The following is a 16,675-nucleotide window of genomic DNA, read 5'->3' on the forward strand; positions in this document are numbered from 1 at the left end:
GAGTTCTGTCAGATTGAAGCAGTCTGGCCATTCTGCTCCGATGTCTGGCACCAACAAGGTATTTTTGCTCAGAGCACCGGTACAGATTGGCTCTTTTGCGAACCATCTTTAAAACCTAGAGATACAGTATGTTGTAGCTGTGTGGGAAAATCTCAATAGATCAGCAATTTCTGAAACACTCAGACCCGCCCATTTAGCGCCAACAACTATACCATGTTCAAAGTCACTTAAATCACCTTTTTTTTCCACCCATTCTGATGCTCAGTTGAACAGGTGTACCTAACAAAGTGGCTGGTGGGTGCATATGAATAACAACATGTGATATTTAATACAGCAGCAACAAAGACTCCAAAGGGACAACAGGAACGATATGTGAATTGGCACGAGTGTTTCAACATGTAATATTGATTGCCTGCACACTGAGAGCAGGTGGTCAGTACCTAGTGTCTGTACAGTGTAAAATGGGCTGCCGATAGGGACAGGACAAAATAATGTCAAAGAGCGTTCTGTTAAGAGGTCTGAAACTCTGTTGACTTCTTCCACCTCCACCTAACGCTCTGGACTTGTTCCCCAGTTCAGTATTTAACCTGCAGCCCTGAGGTCAGTAGCTGAGATAAAACTCGAGACGCTTAACTTTCCCTGCAGTCTCTGTGCTGTTTGCTCCTGCACTTAAAGAAGAGCCTCTCTTCCTCCTCCAGCTGATAGAGCTACAGCAGCTGTAACAAATTCATCACTAGCTCTGCTCTCTTTCCTAACTTTTAATCTCCCTCATGGACATACACTAATCTCTCATTTATATTTAAATCACAACTTTATGCAGAATGTGTGGCTCATGAGGCAAATGAAGCTCATTACTGTTTCAAGCTCAATTTAAGTGAGTGATACAGTGATGAGGATGCTGGAAAAGTCGATGTTTCCCCCCGATGGCTATGTTGGAACACTAGCTTTGACCTCAATGAAAAGGTCAGTGAAACACGGAAATAAGAATAAAAATGAGGAAGGATAACTTTTGGTTGTGTATTATCACAGTAACTGAATTTGTCTGCTCAAGATGTAATAAATTGTTTATTAATAAACTAACATCATTATGGGCTAGCGTTTGCACCCCAGAGTGCATCTGGTCCTATAAAATGGGCTCATATTTCCTGGTTGCTATGCAATCATGCAGAACAGATCCTGGACCCAATGACTGTCACCTGATGGACGTCTTTGAGATTGAACAACATTTTAACAATGGGATACAGACACTGTAGGTTAAATCCATCCTTTGGCTTTCTTCAAATTAAAACCCTTCTGGATGAAAAGGTGGCTACTTAGCTATAAACCCTCCAGCATTTTGACTGCTTAGACCAAATTATTCATTTTTGTGTTGACCTTGTATTTAAACTGTGCTCAGACTGCATTCCTGTTCCTGCTTTGGGATGCTCATGATGTGCAACTCTGATGACACTGAGGTCAAAACTTCTAAAGTAAGTAAAGCAGAAGGACAAACGGTTGTTATTGGTGGACCATTCAAAACACATTTCTATGTATTTTGAATAAATTGAATCATTTTCCCCATTCAGCATGGAAGACTTCTCTATTATTCCTGCAAATACAGGTGCATATTCTCTGCATTATTAACTCTGTTTCATGTTATAAATGTTTTTATGTTCGCAGCTTCTGAACTGCTATGCTATTTACATGATTCATTTTTAGTTTTAACTTTTTTATACATTATTTAAACTCATGCACTTCATAAGGCTTTTGCTGCAAGTACTCATCAGAGTGAAAAAGTTTTCTATTTACTGCAAATTAAATTATGATACAACCACCACAAAAGTCATTACAATAAAAAAAAAAAAATTACACACATCTGTTTACTGTTCCCCGGCTTTCTGCATGGTTAGTTTTTAAAAAACAGCTTATTTAATCTTTTAAAACTGAAGGTGAGCGAGTCCATACACATGAAAATGCTTCATAAGGTGCATGTTAAAAATCACAGTTTGCGTAGGTGTACCCATACTTGAATATGAATGCCTACATGTGAACTCCGTCGTCCTCATCATCTATCATGAAAACATATCCTAAGAACTCTTTTTAATGATCATACAGTTTGGGAATAAGCTGCACCTTTGTTTTTTAGGTTGCATTGTTTGGAATAATATGAAATAACAAAGAAGGTTATCATTTCTTACTCAAAATTCAAAATAAGAACATTGCTTCATGTGCACATTATTCATTTGATTTTTGTTTGGAATAATTTGTATGAGATTCTCTAGGATATACTCCAAAAACCGTGCAGTCCAAAGACACACTTACCAAGTTAATTGGTGATTCTAAATTGGTCCAAGGCAGGAATGTGAGTGTAAAAGGTCGTCGTTCTCTCTGTGTTAACCCTGCAGTGCACTGGAGACCTGTCCAAGTTGCACGCTGCCTCTCCCCCTGTGACAGCTGGGATCGACTCCAGCCCCCTCGTGACGCTGAATCGGAAAGTGGTTAAGAAAACGGACAGATAATTTGGACGAGTTTCTTTGTGAGTGCATGACTCCGTTAATGGCCATGTTAGTCTCTGAGTGGGTGAGAGACCGATCTCATGAAATTCTGCACACAATTGTTGTTTCCTGGCATTTTATTCAGGTGTTGGTATTTAGCTCAAATAATAAAAGTACAGCCAAACGGAGATATTTGGCTCCATCCCTAGTTTTTTTTCTTTAATTTCCTGGTACTTTGTTTTTGCATCCTCAAATTTTCTGCACTTTGTATTTAACACATCAGGATTGTTTTTGTAACGTGACGGCTTTTTGCATTTATTTAAAGGACCGTTGTCTACGACTGAAGAGTTAATAAGACTGAGGACTTGTAGCTTGTTTAAAAAAGAACAAAGCGAACCGTCATGTTGACACCAGAATATTTTACAAGATAGTGAGAGCTGAAGAAAAAAAATAGCAGAGCTTGTATTTTGGCACAGTATTTTAGCCCAATACACCACTCTGTACTCAGACTGCAGAAGTTAACCTACGAATAGCCATGCAAATAAGCAAAGACTGAATAGCTTTCCTGCTGTAGTTTATGGAGATGTTTCACAGTAATAACCCTGTTATGTTAGCCAAGAATCTATGAATACAAAGATGCCTCTTGCATTGATTTTCATGTGTGATGGAAGTATAAGAATATCCACAGTTTTGAAATTTCAATATCTAAGACCTTGTCATTTTGGTCTAATTTGTCTCATTAAGTACAGTCACAGGCTTTTTATTCCCACCAAGGGGTGCACTCTGCACTCGGAATATTGAGTCTCTTATTACAAGAATTTCCATTTCTTCGCTTTTCATTGATGTAGCAAAGAGAGTGATGGAGAAAATGCCTCGAAATATACACAGATCCACAAAGTTTTGCATTAATTTAACCACACTTTCATTTTGAATTTCAATGGCACTTTATTTTCCTGTTCAATATCAACAAGATCCTTTAAAAATAGTGCTTCTTAAATGATCCGCTTGGGCTTAAAAGGGGGGTGGGGGGGGTGGGGGGGTTACATTTGTTTTGATGAGATGAAGAGTGCAGCAAAGGCTCTCGGCTGTCTGGGATGTGTGGGAGATATGTGAAATGTACCTTTGTGCATTTATTAATCACCAATAAAGTTATATACAAAGAATATGAATGTGAGTGTGAATCAAAAGCATGAAGAACTGTTTTTGTCATTTTGCTACTGTTTTTATTTAATAACACTGTATCACCACACTGTAGACATCATTTTCCTGTGCCTTTGAACAGAGAGAAGAAAATTCAATGTAAGGACATTATATAGCCTTTGGAGACCTTCATTCCACTATATTTCAAAGCTCAGCAGTCTCTCTCTCACACACACAGACACACTCAGAACTTATATATATATATATATATATATATATATATATATATATATATATATATATATATATATATATATATATATATATATATATATATATATATATATATAGCCTGACATGATTCTGCTAATGGCTGCATTGGTGTCTCAGCCAGTGAGAGACTAATGTGACTACATGTCATGAAATCCTGCACAGACCTTCCCAGGGGAAAAATTGTAATATTTGTTGATTTCCTGGCATTATATGCTGGTGTTAGTGTTCAGCTGGAACACACACACACACACACACACACACACACACTTGAGACATAATTAGCTGCAGTTCTGGAAGCTTTAGTAAAATCCTAGCTTGTGCTATAAATAAATGCTTTGCTTTCAACGCTAGAATAAAAGTCTTGATATCCAATTAGATGTGTTGTTAATGCAGTGACTTAATATTTTTATAACAACAGAAGAGGTGAAGTAGCTTATGTCATTCAAAGACACCATCAGGCAAGTTTTCTTCAGAAAGTTTATTTTCCAATTGTTGCACCAAACTCCTGCCATAAGTTCTGGGAATCTTTTGTTCCCACATAGACTGAGGATTCATCTCATTCATTTTGTGTGCCAGCCACATGCACCATATACAAAAGATGGATATACATATATGACATGATCCAGTAGATTTTAGATAATTCTTTTGGAGACTTGTGTTTGGCATTTTAGCTGTTGGTATTTTTTTTCTTTCTAAAATCTCAGTGCAGACATGCTTAGATCAATGCCAAGCAGCTAATGCTAGCACTAACTAGCTTGCTTTGTTTGTAAGATTCAGCTGCGATGACTCCGATGACTGATGACAGTCTTAACCCTTGTGTGGTGTTCAGGTGTGTTGGACTTGTTTTCAGTGTGATTTATTATCATTTTAATCTCAGACATCTTGTCTTTGGCTCATTTTCTGTGAAGAACAAATCAGGAGTGGGACACATCAAACAGCTTAGCCTGCGTCTGCTTTTCAGTCAGTATTCTCTGCGAGAACTTCAGTGAATTTAGACAATGATTTGGAAGATGATGGAGAGGAAGCGTTTTTAGAACAGGAATCCTTTTGCCTTTATTGGAAAAGACAGCGCAGACAGTAGATAGGAGGGTCGGGAGAGCGTGAAGGGGAATGACGCACAGGAAACAGTCTGGGGCCAACTCAAACCTCTGCGGTGAGGACTCTAATCTTGAGTACATGCTCACCTGCTCAATCGGGTGAGCTATGGCAGCACCATTAATTCAGAGTCTTACTGTGAGTTTGAAGATGAGGATGCTCCAAAACAAGCCCATCAGCAGCCACCAAGGGGGGGTGGGGGGTGGGGGTATGGATGTCAAAAAATGGTGAAACTGAATGAACTTCTTGTCTAAGGAGCCACCCTGCATGACTGCAACCAGGTTTGGTGCAACCACGGTCAACACAAACGGTGGTTACTACTGTGCAGGACATGAAATCTGATTCTTAACTTTTCATCCCAGATGCTATCTAGAAAATCACATAAGGGTTCAAAATAAATGTAATTACTGGAGAAACTGAACCGATGACCCTGCAGTATGTCTTCTGACTGAGAAACAAAGCACACCACACTTCATAAGCATCTTGTTAAGGATGAGATAGCCTTCGCTCTAAAGCATACCCTGCTTTATCATCTATTTCACTCTAAATGGGATCATAATGTGCAAAATGAGGATCATGCTGTACTGATGAAGACTTGATACTAGTGATTATAAACTCATCAGGAAAAGTGTTTACTGAGGCCACAAATCAAGAGGGAACATTTTCTTATAGACTTCTGTACAATCTGACTGACCTCCCCAGAGGATACGTTCATCTTTTATTTAATGTCTGTGATCAGATGACACCAAAGTGTATCACGGTAGTTGGTATTATGTGCAAGGGCAACGGCAGTGAGGATAAACTATACTTTATATCTCTACTTTCCTTTTAAATTTACATGTAAATGTGCGTGCTTACATGTAAATATATATTCCGATAGGATTGAGTTATGACCTACTTTATTACCAAGCTTAGACTGATATAACTCTCATATTTGGTTGTTAAATATAATGTTAGTAGAAGGCAAAACTGTGTCTCCAGGTTTTCAGTCTTTTGTGTGATAGCTACACTAACAGTTTCTTGACCTTCTTGCTTTATAGCTACAGGAGTATTGTATCAGTCTTCTCAAGACCAGGGACTGAAAGGACATGATTTTCAAAATGTCAAACTCTTCCTCTGAGTACGAGGATGATATCTTATTGGAGGGATATCAAGGTCAGGCACAATTTCCACTTGTATACCTGCCAGAACAATAAATTATTTAATCTATTCTGAAATAAAATGACCCCCCCCCCCCCCAAAAAAAAAAACAAAAAAAAAAACACCTGAAGTGCACACGGAATAATAAATATTAAAGAACATCTGATGGATCACACCTAAAAGGGATGCAGCAAACAGGAATCTAACCTTCACAGCTCCTCTTTTCCTTACATAAGAGGAGAGTCTCCATCCGAACAGTATGGACGGAAGCAGCATTCATGCTGCTGCTCTGTAGGAGAATTATTTATCTTTTGCTCTATTCCTGGGAGGATGCTTTTGACAACATCTCATCTCACTGTCTGAGAACCACTGGCTTCCATTAGGGCCAGGAATTGCACTATGATGTCTTTGTGGGAGACTCAATACATTTAAAAGCTTTGAAAGAAGCAAAGCAATACTGAGGCAAAGAAAGAAAACATTTATTGTTCATGAATGTGGTGTCGCACAGGTCCTGTCAGAAAAGAGCAGGGAGGTGAGGTCTTGGTTTGAGGTCTCTGAAGTAATCCTGCCTCCCCTCTTCTCCAAGCACAGGAAACCGGACTTTGGAATTGTTCTTTTCAAGAGCAATCAGCACATTCGTGTAAAAGCGGTACATTGCAAAAGACAGTCTAACATTCCACATGACAGCTAGGTTTTACATTTGTGATGCCCACTGTAGTTTATATCCTTATAAAAATTTACAGAATAACATTTTTGTGTCTCAGTGCAAAAGATATATATTCCAAAAGAATTTCAGAAAAGCCGTGCCCTTGATAAATGTCCATCCACATCCCTCCCTTTATCTGTGCCCCTACTGTAGAATAACTGGCCTGTTTACTGTACAAGACCACCAATAAATAACTAACAGAAGCAGTTTTACAGTCACTGTCAGGTAGCAGCAGTGTTTCAGCTTGACTTTAAATACATATTCACAAACAACAGTGTGTCACTGTACACCCACAATTCATCAGAACTTTAACTATAGATAATAATAATTACATTTGTGTTGATAGTAATTACCATGACAATAACAACAGAAGAAAAAAAAGAAACACATTGTGTCACATCAGCATTAAATATTTACATTGCTTTTTCAAGTTCTGTGGCTTAGTTTCCCGTGTGTGAATTTCCCAAGTAAAAGAAGGCAATGAAGTGTCTCTAAGGTAAAAGGCTGAGGGTGGGGAATTTATCAGCTGGTGCAGATGCTGTTGATGGAAATGATTCCTGGGTCCACCAGGCCAAGCTCCTCATGCTCATTCACGCACAGCTGATAGCCGCAGCCCCGCCTACGCTTCAGCGGGGTCACCTTGGCATCGGGCTTGGCTCGAGGTGGCAGCAGAAAGCCCACACTCCCTGCAATCAGCATGTGCCAGATGCTGTGTATGTAGAAGTAGTTCTCCTCTGTCTCCACAAAGGCGTAGAGCGCCACGGCAGATGTGGCAATCATGGTGCCCGGGAAGAGGAAGAAGACCCAGCGCTTCCAGGTGGGCGGGTAGCAACGCCGGCGCCGGATGGTGCGCACAGTCTGACAGGTCCACAGACACAAAAAAATGTTTTCAGTATCACTATTTGCACCGTTTTTTTTGGTTTGTTTGTTTTTCAGAAAACTCACAAAATAACATTTTCAGTGGGTATAGTTTAACACCCACTCGTAATTTCATATAGGAAATTCCAGGAAAGAACAACACAATGCCAGTCACTTAAAATACTGAGATACATTTGCAGACTGAGAAAAATGCTTAATGTATTCCCATGCAACCAATTTAACCCCATCAACAACCACTAAGAACCTGCAAAATCTATTTTTGTATTCATGTGTATCTGACCTCATCACCACAGACTGGAAACTGGAGCTATAACATGCACTTCCCAGGGCTACGTATAAACAAATATTTGGACACGTGTGTTTCTTTTATGCTTACGTAATTAGCAATATGATGTGCATCAAAGGCAGCACGGTCTCTCGCAGCAAACCGCAAAGGAAACTTGGCATATTTTACTTCCGCTCCTTGTGATGAGTGTTTTACAGTTTATTTTCCACATGAATTGATCTCTAAGGCCTTGTGTTTAATGGTCTTACTGTTTTAATTTAATGAACTTTTTTTTAATGTAGAAACAGCATATTGAAGTGGGAGATCACACAGGGAGAGTCATTAAAGAACTGAGAGCAGTGGGATTTCAGTGAGGGACCGGTAGACATCTCTATTTTATTACAGGTGAAGAGGGATGGTATTCTTCATGAATCTCTGCGGGTTTTATTGTATGAAATTTTGTATTCATGCCTAGTGCTGCGGAAAAAGTCTATCATCTGGACCGGTAGATGGATAAGTGACTCGCCTGTCAATGCTTCATCTGTTTTTTTTTTTTTTTTATGTTCATGTTGTCTTTGCTGGAGGTGCATATGAAATCCATTTTTGAGAATATGTCCTAATGCTTTTTGTAAGTGTGCTGTGATTGCCGCTAACAGTGCCCAAAGAGAAATGAACGTAAATTCATTCGGTCTCTATTTTCATCGGTTCATAAACACTGATTGCTTGAATTATATTGGTTTTTTTGCTCAAAATGTTACTATAAAAATTGATACAATCTAAGGGGAAATGTAAGCTGTTCATGAATGACAAAACTAATTACATGCACAAGATGGATCTGTGTGCATTTAACAATGAATAATGCAAAATGCATATAGCATAATAATTTCTGTGAAGCCAAGTGAAGAAAAACACAAGAAGTGTTTTTACTCTGGCAGTCCCCCTGGAACTGCATACTTTTGTGGGCAAGCCAAATAATTCTAGACCAGGATGGTGTTTTTATGTATGAGTCAGAGACCTCATTTAGTTTGGAGAATTAGGGATATTTGGCATTGACAGATTTGAACTTCCCCCCCTTCCTTTTACTGCTAATGATACCCCTGCACAGCAGCAGACGCTCTGTGCCCTCTGCTTGACTGATCTAATTCGGTTGTGTCTGAGAACATTCAGAATGCCAAGCTTTGCAGAAACATGACAAGCTGAAATGAAAGGGCTCTTGTAGAAAATGTGCGGTGCTCAGACTCGGAGTTGCAGTGCGGAGCAGAGAGCGTTGAAATGCAGACATACACTGTTGAACTGCTGATAAATTATTAAGTGTCAGGTAATCAAAGCAGAATCCCAGGTTTATCTTTAAAAACTGCAACATTAGCATTAGCTTCAACTGACTTTTTTTATGGAAAGGTTCCTGTGAGGAGTTTATTCCTGTACAGCGTGTTGTTTCGTTTGCCGAGGGAAGATGAGAGATTATCTCTGTTTATACTTGCAGTCCGTAGATGCTGTCACATATGACGTATGTCACATATGTCAACAAGCCACCTATAATTGAATTACAAATCAACCAAAGGCTAAAAAATAAACAGCCAAATATTGGAAGCCAGTGCATTATTTTTAAGCATTCAGGAAAAAAGGGATTTTTTTGACTACGGTTTCCTACTTATTGTGCTTAAGCTGGAGGGTTTACATAGTGGAATTAAATAGTACTTCGTCTTCCTCTATTTCTGTAGGATCCTCCGCAGTAAGATAACTCTCAGAGCTACAACTCCCACACTTTATTCAGCACAAAGCTTTCTCCAAGGAAACCACAAACCTTGTTTTCAAACTCATGTCAGAGGTTTGGTGTTAAAGGCTTTTTTTTTTTTTTTCACGAGAACCTTGCCTGAAAGACTATTATTTTTTATCTTCTCAGTTCAGGGAGCACATTATGACTCGAAGAAGAGTCAGTGAAAGTACAAGCTGAGTTATAATGGAACTACAACCCATGACTAATACCCACAGGCTGCAAAACTTTTAAAGCCCCTTCAATACTAATGTAAAATAGCTTCATTGGTCAGAAAACCGCCTGTTTTTTAGCCGTGCGCATGTTTCAGCCCTATGTTGGCTTACATGGCAGATTTAATCCGTTTACACTCACTATCATAAAAGACAATAGAGGGACAGCGCAGACATATTTTATTTGCATGTCTGAACAAGCATGAATGTTAAACACAAATTATGTATTAAAATAATCATTTTATCCTCTGCAAAAAATGTCCCCAGTGAATACATGCAGAAATAATTTTACACCTAAAGTACTTTACACCTGATTTTTTTTTTTTGTAAGCACTGTTTCTGTCATACAAATAATGCAATAAATATATCACTGCAAGAAAAAATTACCCACAGCAGTATATAGATTTTTATAGGTTTGTACATACATGTATAAAAATTTTCAGTGTCATCTTTATAGTGACCACATTTTTTAAAATATATTTTCTTACCTTTTATCATATCTCTCAACATTTTTGTCTGCAATCAATAAACTTTTTTAAATGCAATTAAACAGATTATTAAATAAACTTTTTTTTTTCCCCCTTCAGAGTGTTACTCTACAGTGACTGTAAATAACTACCTAATTTTTCCCTTACCCATGCCACGGCCATGATGCCCAGAGCAAACAGGCTGGGTCCCAGCAGGTTCCACAGACCATGACGGTCCAGCTGCAAAGCCATGGACAGAGACATCGCCCCCAGCAGATACAGAACCTTGACAAAAAACACATGGATCAATAACTGCCCCCCATAAACACAGACAGCATCGTTTCAAACAAAAGGATGTTTGCATGGTCAAGCAGCAGCACATCTCTACCTTTGGTGAGGTAAAGACTGCTGCTAGTTTGTCAAAACTGTAACCTTTTCCCCATTCATATAAGAAAAATGACTTTGCGTCAAACCTCTAAACCATCACGTGATTCATATGTGGACTATACTTTTGCTTTTTTCCCTGTTTTGAGCTGACATCCTGTCATTTGGCTGTGAGAGCTATGCTTTTCCTAACACACACAGTTCACGACACCAAGGAGGTCTTGTGGAGAACATAACTGTGCTGCTGCACAGAAATATGTGCCTTACTGAAAGAAGTGTTGTTGTGCCATGGACACATGTTTGTTTTTGCTATTTTAAGATTTTTAATACTGATCTTATGCAAGAACAAATAGGTCTATGGCTGAGAACTAGAGACAGACAGTACTGAGAGAAAAATATAAAATAATGGGAGCTATTTACTGCATTGTTAACTGCCACAACAAGCTACCTTTGGCTCACAACATGCAAGTCTGTGCTCTAAAAGGTAAAAAGCCTCTCATTATGTAAATATACCACCAGTTTAATGTACCTGTAGGGAAAATAACTGCAGAGTTCAGGTGAAATCAAAATGGGTATTTTAAAGTGTTTATAGGAAAATACACTAGACCTCTTTTGAAACAGCTGAAAGCCCCAATAAAACAGTAAAAACAAAATGCTAACAATAACGCCACATGATATATAAAACCAGTTATTTTATTTTATTTCATTGCCAGGCTCACAACTGGACATAAAGCCACAGGATATAAAAGAGATAAAGTGAGAATGAAAAAAAATCAATAAGCTGCGCTACACATGCTTGGGGAGAACTTAAGCCCATCCAGAATGCCTTGGGTCTAGTAGGCAATGTGAGGAGAAATTGAGGATTTTTGAGCTGGTAAGAGATGACCTGTCTGCAGGAGAATCGAACTAATTGGCACACACCAAGGAGGAAAGCTGCAGCATGGTGCAGCCTGAGGACTCTTTGCAGAAACAGTCATCAGTCATGCTGCTCTGCTGAATCCTACAGTGGCACAGAAACATGCATGCATTGCATGCAGACATGAATGCATCATGACAAATGAGCCTGCAGGACTTCTAGAAAGAAGGTCTATTTTTATCCACCACTTATATTTTCATGTTTAATGACATATACAGTAAAGCAGATTTACTGTATATACTACTGGTGCATGTCTAATGGCAGTGCCACAATGAGGTGTCTCAAACAGCACGAGAATACACATTTATTCACGCTCATTTAAACAGTGTGTCATGGAGAGCATCTAAGTATAAAGGTCAGCTTATCATCTTTCAAACAACCATTTTTTTATATCTTTATTAACATATGCTATTATAAGACTATTATAGTATATATTATAATACTACATTAAAATATAATATATATTATATGTTATGCTATTATAGAAGAGTATCAAAACTCTTCTATACGACCTTTGATCTGCTAAGATTCTTCAGGGCTATTAGTGTATTTGTAAACTTCTGGCTGTACTGTTGAATTATCTACTTATTTGTTGAGCCCTTTGTTAAGCTATTGCATATCACAATGTCACATTGGGTAACAATGTTGCATGTTCATTCATTCTATTGGAATTTAAATTCGATTCAATTTCATGTACTGAAAATCGTCGTTCTGCAGGGTCAAACACAGAAGTAGAAAAAGAGTTTCTATGTGCAGCAGATATTTCAGGCGTACCTACTTAGCTACTAGTAATTAAGATCATGTGGCCAATTTTTTTTCTGATTGACTAAACAAACATATTTCACGTCCTACGTGCCAAAAGCAATTACTTTGGTGAGAACAGTGTTGTCAGAACTGTTCAATAAATGAGGGCCAAAATTACAAAGATGTGATAAAGTATAATTATCTTTTAAATTGAAATATATAATTTTGATCCAGAACTTTCACCAAGTTGAGACTTAAAAATCTCCCGGTGCTCATTCTTCATGTGAATTAGCACAAAATGATGTGCAGTCAACATTTTTGCGAGATGTTTAAGAGATTTGAAGGTCCAAATGTCACATGCTATACACTCAGACACACAATATTCCATGCTCTTGGGTCCTTTACCCTCTACTACGGGTGTAACATGCAAACAAACAAACACATACACACACTCACAGTGTCTCTTTCAAGTACACAAATGCACAAAGTCCCACTTGCCAGTCCTGACATGTGCGATTTGATTAGTGACTGCGTACTGCAGCGCTAAGCAAAAATGAAAACTCTAGAGGACAGCAGATGTTCATGCACTCCCCATCCTCCTCCTACTCCACACCTTCTCTCTTCTCCCCCCTTCCCCCCTCTCTGTCTCATTTATGGACATGGACACACATTTACACATACACACACTTTCCCTGAGACTGCTCCATCTTGGTATGCAGCCAGGGAGTGACCCATGGAGAAGGTGCACCTGTTAGTGTTTACCATTACCCATGCAATATGTCAGCAACCAGAGAATTTAGTGCCATGCAATGCTTTAACATTTTGATCTTTTCATTTATAACTAAAAACTGAGGCATATGTGGTACTCTTTATAACTCTACAGCTTTTCTGTTCTCTAATCTCTCTTTGTTCTGGGTTTTTCTCAGTTCAGAAACTGCCAGCCTGCAAAGCAGTGCAAAAGCATTAGGATCTGAAGACCTCTGTGTCCAGATGTCTGAATGTACCCACATCTAACTTTCCATTAAGTAGCAAATCAAACAGGTTGAGTTGTTCTCCTAAATGGCTGCTTATCCATTTAGAGACATAAACTCCACATAAAAGGACATGGCCTAAGCTGGACTTCATGTGGCCAGGCTGAAGTGCTGCTTATTACTTTGCAGCTAGAGTAGGAAAAACTAACAAGCTTCAGCATAAAAAGCCATTTAAATCACATGTTTATCAATATGCATTGTTAATGATGCCATGTGACATGTATTTTCTCAATTGATTTATGTTGAGATGTACCAAAAATTGTAGATTTTACTATACTTGTGACATGTTTCAATTTCTATAAAGTGTCTCTTACAGCAGGACTCAGCGGCATACACATTTTCCTACAAAAATATGATACAAGTTTATGGATATTGAGTCTGAATATCAGGACAGAAAGGCCTCATGTTAAACATACCTGTTTGATGATGGACTTTAGCCTGGCCATTGCAATGACAGTGACCCACACTGACATGAGCGACCCCAGAAAGTCACAAAACTGCAGAACGTCATACTCCATGATGCAAAAGACCACAATGCCTGGCTGGTCACATGCATGGTAGAACTGTGAAAACAGAGGAAAAAGCAATGGTTACAAAAACACACAGTTGTGTCCAAACAATAGATAACATGGCAGCAAAAAAAAAAAAAACATTCTGTAAAAAGCAAGAGCTGAATGATAGGCTGAATAAAATAAGCAATACTCCAATACAGGTTATTGCTGGCTACTGACAAAGAAGCTATACAGACAGCACAGTGGCAAACACTATTTTTGTATGCAACTACACAAACATATGTTTCCAGCTATATTTCTTGCAATTTATTTTTACAGCTTTCTTGAAAGAAGAAAAGAGAGGCCCCGCATGAATACACTGTCTAGATAATGGCTGCTTTCTTCCTATCATCAACCATTCTGTGAGGAATCCCTGTTTGAAAGAAAAGTGATAATGATTATATATGTTCCTGTAGGTACAGCTAAGACATGCATTCTTAAGGAGAACTGGAGTTTTTGTAATTTTATTAAGGAGCATTTATTTTTGTCAAATAATATAAAAACTATACAATAGGGCACTTTTGTCCAAGGAGAAATATTGAATTAGTCCTCTGAGACATGAAAAAGTGTGGTCTACTTTTAAATGTAATTTTTTTAACACTATACAACACATTACTCTGCTTCCTTATGGAAGTGGCTGAAATGCAGCAGATTATTCAAAAATAATGATGCCATAAAGAGAATTGTTTCCAGTTCCAGCGGGATTTCAACCTCAGTTTTACCCAGACTTTAATTCAGACTGTGATTCTTGCAGTGGAAATGGTACAGGAGAATTTTTTATTCCATACAATAATGAAAGACATTTAATATTTGCAATGAGGAATAGAATACTGGTAAGTATAAGCATTTATGAATGTGGTATAGATTAGAACGGATTACTCAAAAATAGGAGTATGTCATCTGCATACAAAGAAAGTCTATGCGTCTATGTGTTTCCTGTGTTTCCAGCCCTGGCACAATCTGATTACTTTCAGAAAACATCTGCTTTTGTGATTCTTTTTTAATTGTTATTTCAAATTGCAATTGTTTTTTGATTTACCACTATGATTGTTTTCTTCATCCTTGCTTTTGTGCATTACTGCTACTAACTCTCTGTTAGCATATTGCCATGCTTATATGAGACAAAAATATATTTTAGGTCACCACTTTTATTGTTTGGTTGTCACTTACAGTAGAAAAGAACATGGTAAAGATGTAGACTGAAGCCTCCAGCAGGTAGTGGCTTCGGATGGCGATGGCAACGGGCGGAACAAACATCAGGTTACTGAGACAGAGGAGCAGGGTGGAGAGGAGCTGGAAACTGTAGGAATAGGCTTCTGAGTTGTCTGTGCACCCCCAGCCATCCCAGCCTAAAACACACACACATGCAACGTACTGTAAGTAAGAGAGTAAAGATCTAAGACAGCTTTTTTTTGTTGTCAGGCTTTACACATTGGAAAAAGCGTAAATGGTTTCTGTCTTCCTTAAACTCTATATAAACTCTAGGAAAAACTTTGGTTTTGGTTTGTGAATGAGAAAAAACTGCTTCTTTCAAGCCTTAGCCTTTGAATTTACTCTCTCTCTTAAAATGTATGAAACATTTATTTTCTCTTGACAAGAATAATGCCTTACCAGCCTTTTCCTATGAACAGACATTTCTCTGTAAAAAATAATCAAAAACAGATATGTGTGAAGTTGTTTATCCAGCACAATAGAGCCTCCTGGTGTGAACTCACTTCTATTTTAAAACACCCCCCCTGTTTTGGTACATTGGATCCTTATCAAGTGGTGGATTGAATAAGACAATGTGAATTAAATATTCGTGAGCACTGCTGAACAGAGGTTTTGCAGCCTGAGAATGGGCCAAGGGCAAGAGCTGAATGCAAAGTGTCTGCCAGGAAGCAGTCACACATATGAAGTATGACAATGAATTTAACTGAAGAGAAACCGGCTCTGATAACAGAAGATCAAAGACAGGATTTAAAAAAGCCTCAGCGGGCATGCTTTGTTTAGTTTCATAAGCTCATCTTTTATTGAAAAGATGTTGGTAATTAAGACTATGTTTTATTGTCTTATCAAAGCGGCTTATATTAGAAGATTTACATCAGGCCGCTGTATGAGTCATTGAAAAGTGGCACATGCAATTTAATTGCAGAATTGCCAGCTCAATTCTGGAAAATGACCTGTGTCATCCCACCTGGCTCTCTCTCTCATTTTCTTGTCACTCCGGATGATGTATTTTCCAACAAATTAGAAATTCTTTGCAGTAGTGATGACCCATTTTCTTAAAGGAAAATTCTGTCTTATCTTTCATATGCAAAAGAATATTTTGACAGCTGAGAATCAAGTGTAATTATACATTTGGTGTTGCACTTTCTTGCTATTCATTAATTACTAATTAATAACTTATTAATATTTAAGGCTGTTGTTGAATATATACAGTAATAATTATATTTCTTTCTATGAAACAGCTTGCTCTGTTTAATTAATAACTGGATGACTTCAATATTGCAACAGAATCAAAAAAGATATTAGTAGACCACCTACTTTCAATTTAACGGACAACAAATGCACCACAAATCCAAACAAATAAACAAAGAATTTTAAAATGCTGTTTGTTTAAGCTTGAAAAATTAAGACAGTGT

At 38.1% G+C, this 16,675-nt stretch overlaps 1 protein-coding gene across 1 annotated transcript in view; it reads right to left on the reverse strand.

The window, feature by feature from the left end:
* Window positions 1–6,580: 6,580 nt before the first annotated feature.
* Window positions 6,581–16,675, reverse strand: part of tmem8b (transmembrane protein 8B) — a 34,793-nt gene continuing 24,698 nt past the window's right edge. Inside the window, exons 10-13 of the mRNA XM_030737761.1 lie at window positions 15,222–15,400; window positions 13,917–14,063; window positions 10,594–10,710; window positions 6,581–7,686 (exon numbers count right to left, since the gene is read on the reverse strand). Coding sequence (XP_030593621.1) covers window positions 7,351–7,686; window positions 10,594–10,710; window positions 13,917–14,063; window positions 15,222–15,400 — 779 coding nt within the window. The 3' untranslated portion in view covers window positions 6,581–7,350. The remainder of the gene's footprint in view (window positions 7,687–10,593; window positions 10,711–13,916; window positions 14,064–15,221; window positions 15,401–16,675) is intronic.

Source organism: Archocentrus centrarchus, chromosome 9, assembly GCF_007364275.1.
Source record: "Archocentrus centrarchus isolate MPI-CPG fArcCen1 chromosome 9, fArcCen1, whole genome shotgun sequence".
Taxonomy (NCBI): domain Eukaryota; kingdom Metazoa; phylum Chordata; class Actinopteri; order Cichliformes; family Cichlidae; genus Archocentrus; species Archocentrus centrarchus.